Raw genomic sequence first — 6,473 nt, forward strand, 5'->3', positions numbered from 1 at the left:
CAGAGACTCTGCAGGGACATCATGTTGCTTCTCCAGGGAACACATGGTACTGACAGAGACTCTGCAGGGACATCATGTTGCTTCTCCAGGGAACACATGGTACTGACAGAGACTCTGCAGGGAACACATGGTACTGACAGAGACTCTGCAGGGAACACATGGTACTGACAGAGACTCTGCAGGGACATCATGTTGCTTCTCCAGGGAACACATGGTACTGACAGAGACTCTGCAGGGACATCATGTTGCTTCTCCAGGGAACACATGGTACTGACAGAAACTCTGCAGGGACATTCCTATCATGTTGCTGCTCAAATCGAACCCAATTCCCTGCACTACGTTTGGCCAGGGCCCATAATGATCAGGTTATAAGTAGTGCACTATATAGTGACCAGGGCCCATAGGGATCTGGTTATAAGTAGTGCACTATATAGTGACCAGGGCCCATAGGGATCTGGTTATAAGTAGTGCACTATATAGTGACCAGGGTCCATAGTGATCAGGTTATAAGTAGTGCACTATATAGTGACCAGGGCCCATAGGGATCTGGTTATAAGTAGTGCACTATATAGTGACCAGGGTCCATAGTGATCAGGTTATAAGTAGTGCACTATATAGTGACCAGGGCCTATAGGGATCAGGTTATAAGTAGTGCACTATATAGTGACCAGGGTCCATAATGATCAGGTTATAAGTAGTGCACTATATAGTGACCAGGGCCTATAGGGATCAGGTTATAAGTAGTGCACTATATAGTGACCAGGGTCCATAATGATCAGGTTATAAGTAGTGCACTATATAGTGACCAGGGTCCATAATGATCAGGTTATAAGTAGTGCACTATATAGTGACCAGGGCCCATAGGGATCTGGTTATAAGTAGTGCACTATATAGTGACCAGGGCCCATAGGAATCAGGTTATAAGTAGTGCACTATATAGTGACCAGGGTCCATAATGATCAGGTTATAAGTAGTGCACTATATAGTGACCAGGGTCCATAATGATCAGGTTATAAGTAGTGCACTATATAGTGACCAGGGCCCATAGGGATCTGGTTATAAGTAGTGCACTATATAGTGACCAGGGTCCATAATGATCAGGTTATAAGTAGTGCACTATATAGTGACCAGGGTCCATAATGATCAGGTTATAAGTAGTGCACTATATAGTGACCAGGGCCCATAGGGATCTGGTTATAAGTAGTGCACTATATAGTGACCAGGGCCCATAGGAATCAGGTTATAAGTAGTGCACTATATAGTGACCAGGGCCTATAGGGATCTGGTTATAAGTAGTGCACTATATAGTGACCAGGGCCCATAGGAATCAGGTTATAAGTAGTGCACTATATAGTGACCAGGGCCTATAGGGATCAGGTTATAAGTAGTGCACTATATAGGGAATAGGGTCCATAGGGATCAGGTTATAAGTAGTGCACTATATAGTGACCAGGGCCCATAGGGATCAGGTTATAAGTAGTACACTATATAGTGACCAGGGCCCATAGGAATCAGGTTATAAGTAGTGCACTATATAGTGACCAGGGCCCATAGGGATCAGGTTATAAGTAGTGCACTATATAGTGACCAGGGCCCATAGGGATCAGGTTATAAGTAGTGCACTATATAGTGACCAGGGCCCATAGGGATCAGGTTATAAGTAGTGCACTATATAGTGACCAGGGCCCATAGGGATCTGGTTATAAGTAGTGCACTATATAGGGAATAGGGTACGCTACTGCGCTGAAGGCTCAGTTTGTCATATCTAAACATTGGGAGGACCCCCAAGGTGAATTCATCTCTAAGGTGAGTGTATGAAAGCCCTCTATCGGCTGCCATGCTGATTTATCCCAAACACCTTCGGAAACTATTCAGACCCCTTGAATTTTTCCTACATTTTGTTACATTACAGCCTTATTCTGAAACTGATTAAATACAACAATTTCCTCATCAATCGACACACAAAACCCCATAATACCCCAATACCCCATAGGGGCGGCAGGTAGCCCAGTGGTTGGAGCGTTGGACTAGTAACCGAAAGGTTGCAAGATCAAATCCCCGAGCTGACAAGGTACAAATCTGTTGTTCTGCCCCTGAACAGGCAGTTAACCCACTGTTCCTAGGCCGTCATTGAAAATAAGAATATGTTCTTAAATGACTTGCCTCGTTCAATATTTTTTTATATATTTTTGTGTCCCACAGAGGTTAGGTAGTTATTCAAAAATCATGTTAAACACTATTACTGCAGACAGAGTGAATCCATGCAACTTATTATGTGTCTTGTTAAGCAACTTTTTACAACTGAAGTGGTTTAGACTTGGCAGAACAAAAGGGTTAAATACTTATTGACTCAAGATATTTCAGCGTTTCCTTTCAAATTAATTTGTAAAATAATTCAAAAAACATAATTCCACTTTGACATTCTGGGGTATTGTGTGTTGGCCAGTGACAAACAACATCTCAATTTAATCTATTTTAAAATAGGCTGAAACACAACAACATGTGGAGAAAGTCAAGGGGTCTGAATACATTGTGAAGACACTGATCATTGGACCTAATGAGGAAATGGATGCTGATTGGGCGGCAGGGTAGCCTAGTGGTTAGAGTGTTGGACTAGTAACCGGAAGGTTGCAAGTTCAAACCCCCCGAGCTGACAAGGCACAAATCTGTCGTTCTGCCCCTGAACAAGGCAGTTAACCCACTGTTCCTAGACCAGTTAACCCACTGTTCCTAGGTAGGCCGTCATTGTAAATAAGAATTTGTTCTTAACTGATTTGCCTAGTTGAATAAAGGTCAAATAAATAAAATTTAAATAAATTCCCAGTTCTAACAACACTCATAACATTCTAAATTCTTATGACTAATAAAATGTCATTGATCTTTTCAGTTATGGTTGGTTGGAGGGATCAAACCCAGCGTGTTGGGTTGTCTGTCAGGAATATATATCAGGTCTAATCAACACTCTATTCCAGTGTCTCTTAGTCATGGTCCTGGGGACCCAATAGGTTTGATGAGCCGATTAGTGGAATCAGGTGTGTAGCACAAGGGCAAAAACTAACATTATATATTTGTTTTTTCCTTTATTTTATTAGGTAAGTCAGTTAAGAACAAACTCTTATTTACAATGACGGCCTACACCTGGAATTGAACCAGGGTTTCTGTAGTGACGCCTCTAGCACTGAGATGCAATGCCTTAGACCACTGTGCCACTCGGGAGCCCAAAATAAACAGAACGGTCCCTATTCAAGTGAATTATTCATTTGTTCGATTCATAATATTTATATGTACTTATGTACTTATGTCCTATCCGATAGGCTAAATCCAGATAGATAGCTTTGGAAAAACTGGGCCCAGGACTAGAGCACTGCTCCATTCAGACAGACCGCACCAGGAATATACTATTGTAGTTCTTACATTTTACCAGCAGAGGGCAGCTAATCCACATGAAACAGAGCCAGAGGTATTGTTGCATCACCTACCTGACTGGATACCATCTTGCTGACTGAATGGGCTGTCTACCATCTTACTGACTGAATGGGCTGTCTACCATCTTACTGACTGAATGAACTGTCTACCATCTTGCTGACTGAATGAGCTGTCTACCATCTTGCTGACTGAATGAACTGTCTACCATCTTACTGACTGAATGAACTGTCTACCATCTTACTGACTGAATGAACTACCTACCATCTTACTGACAGAATGAACTGTCTACCATCTTACTGACTGAATGAACTGTCTACCATCTTACTGACTGAATGAACTGTCTACCATCTTACTGACAGAATGAACTGTCTACCATCTTACTGACTGAATGAACTGTCTACCATCTTACTGACTGAATGAACTGACTACCATCTTACTGACTGAATGAACTGACTACCATCTTACTGACTGAATGAACTGTCTACCATCTTACTGACTGAATTAACTGTCTACCATCTTACTGACTGAATTAACTGTCTACCATCTTACTGACTGAATGAACTGCCTACCATCTTAGTGACTACCATCTTACTGACTGAATGAACTGTCTACCATCTTACTGACTGAATGAACTGTCTACCATCTTACTGACTACCATCTTACTGACTGAATGAACTGTCTACCATCTTACTGACTACCATCTTACTGACTGAATGAACTGTCTACCATCTTACTGACTGAATTAACGGTCTACCATCTTGAATGGGCTGTCTACCATCTTGCTGACTGAATGAACTGTCTACCATCTTACTGACTGAATGAGCAACCTACCATCTTACTGACTGAATGAACTGCTGACCATTTTACTGACTGAATGAACTACCTACCATTTTACTGACTGAACGAACTGTCTACCATCTTGAATGAACTGTCTACCATCTTGCTGACTGAATGAACTGTCTATCATTTTACTGACTGAATGAACTGCCTACCATCTTACTGACTGAATGAACTGCCTACCATCTTACTGACTGAATGAACTGCCTACCTTCTTACTGACTGAATGAACTGCCTACCATCTTACTGACTGAATGAACTGACGACCATGTTACTGACTGAATGAACTGACTACCATCTTACTGACTGAATGAACTGTCTACCATCTTACTGACTGAATGAACTGTCTACCATCTTGATTGAACTGTCTACCATCTTGATTGAACTGTCTACCATCTTGCTGACTGAATGAACTGTCTACCATCTTACTGTCTACCATCTTACTGACTGAATTAACGGTCTACCATTTTACTGACTGAATGAACTATACCTACCATGTTACTGGCTGAATGAACTACCTACCATGTTACTGACTGAATGAACTACCTACCATCTTACTGACTGAATGAACTGTCTACCATCTTACTGACTGAATGAACTGCCTACCATCTTGCTGACAGAATGGGATGTCTACCATCTTGCTGACAGAATGAACTGTCTACCATCTTACTGACTGAATGAACTGTCTACCATCTTACTGACTGAATGAACTGTCTACCATCTTACTGACTGAATGAACTGTCTACCATCTTACTGACTGAATCAGTGGTGCTAAATAAATCTCACTGAGTGAGTGAGTCTGCTAAATCTTACTGCATTATGTAAGCCCCGGGAGGCTTTGTGTGTTCCTGGAATGTTCCTATTGCTTCTCTGAATAGTCGTTCCACCCAAAATATTATGGGAGTAATAGTCAAGAATAAAGACAACCCGACAAAAACATATTATTGCTCAATATGGGAGAGAAATTATCTCCTATGAGACAGACCTAAAAGTTGTATTGTTCAACAGACAACAGGCAGGTAAAAAGGTACCACCAGGATGTTTATTTGTTTGGTGTTGTTTGACCTCTGACCTTTAATATGTTCCTGGCATCGAAGGCCTCCCGCTCCTTCATGTTCTGCCTTCCTCCTCCGGCTGGAAAACACACAACAAAAGATAGGTAAACCCTGAGCACCGCGGGTAAACCCCGAGCACCGCGGGTAAACCCCGAGCCCCGCGGGTAAACCCCGAGCACCGCGGGTAAACCCCGAGCACCGCGGGTAAACCCCGAGCACCGCGGGTAAACCCCGAGCACCGCGGGTAAACCCCGAGCACCGCGGGTAAACCCCGAGCACCGCGGGTAAACCCAGAGCACCGCGGGTAAACCCCGAGCACCGCGGGTAAACCCTGAGCACGGCAGGTAAACCCCGAGCACCGCGTGTAAACCCAGATCACTGCGGGTAAACCCCGAGGACCGCGGGTAAACCCTGAGCACCGCGGGTAAACCCCGAGGACCGCGGGTAAACCCCGAGCACCGCGTGTAAACCCTGAGCACCGCGGGTAAACCCTGAGCACCGCGGGTAAACCCTGAGCACCGCGGGTAAACCCTGAGCAACGTGTGTAAACCCAGATCACTGCGGGTAAACCCTGAGCACCGCGTGTAAACCCTGAGCAACGTGTGTAAACCCTGAGCACCGCGGGTAAACCCTGAGCACCGCGGGTAAACCCTGAGCACCGCGGGTAAACCCTGAGCAACGTGTGTAAACCCAGATCACCGCGGGTAAACCCTGAGCACCGCGTGTAAACCCTGAGCACCGCGGGTAAACCCTGAGCACCGCGGGTAAACCCTGAGCAACGTGTGTAAACCCAGATCACTGCGGGTAAACCCTGAGCAACGTGTGTAAACCCTGAGCACCGCGGGTAAACCCTGAGCCCCGCGGGTAAACCCTGAGCACCGCGGGTAAACCCTGAGCACCGTGTGTAAACCCTGAGCCCCGCGGGTAAACCCTGAGCACCGTGTGTAAACCCTGAGCCCCGCGGGTAAACCCTGAGCACCGTGTGTAAACCCTGAGCCCCGCGGGTAAACCCTGAGCACGGCAGGTAAACCCTGAGCCCCGCGGGTAAACCCTGAGCACGGCAGGTAAACCCTGAGCCCCGCGGGTAAACCCTGAGCACGGCAGGTAAACCCTGAGCCCCGCGGGTAAACCCTGAGCAACGTGTGTAAACCCAGA

General features: G+C 45.2%; 1 protein-coding gene across 1 annotated transcript in view; it reads right to left on the bottom strand.

Annotated features, from left to right (window-relative positions):
• The window catches only part of ascc1 (activating signal cointegrator 1 complex subunit 1), a 75,714-nt gene that overhangs the window by 18,802 nt on the left and 50,439 nt on the right, over nucleotides 1-6,473 (bottom strand). Inside the window, exon 8 of the mRNA XM_064963852.1 lies at nucleotides 5,336-5,397. Coding sequence (XP_064819924.1) covers nucleotides 5,336-5,397 — 62 coding nt within the window. The remainder of the gene's footprint in view (nucleotides 1-5,335; nucleotides 5,398-6,473) is intronic.

The sequence above is a fragment of the Oncorhynchus masou genome, unplaced genomic scaffold (assembly GCF_036934945.1).
Source record: "Oncorhynchus masou masou isolate Uvic2021 unplaced genomic scaffold, UVic_Omas_1.1 unplaced_scaffold_856, whole genome shotgun sequence".
In the NCBI taxonomy this organism is placed as follows: domain Eukaryota; kingdom Metazoa; phylum Chordata; class Actinopteri; order Salmoniformes; family Salmonidae; genus Oncorhynchus; species Oncorhynchus masou.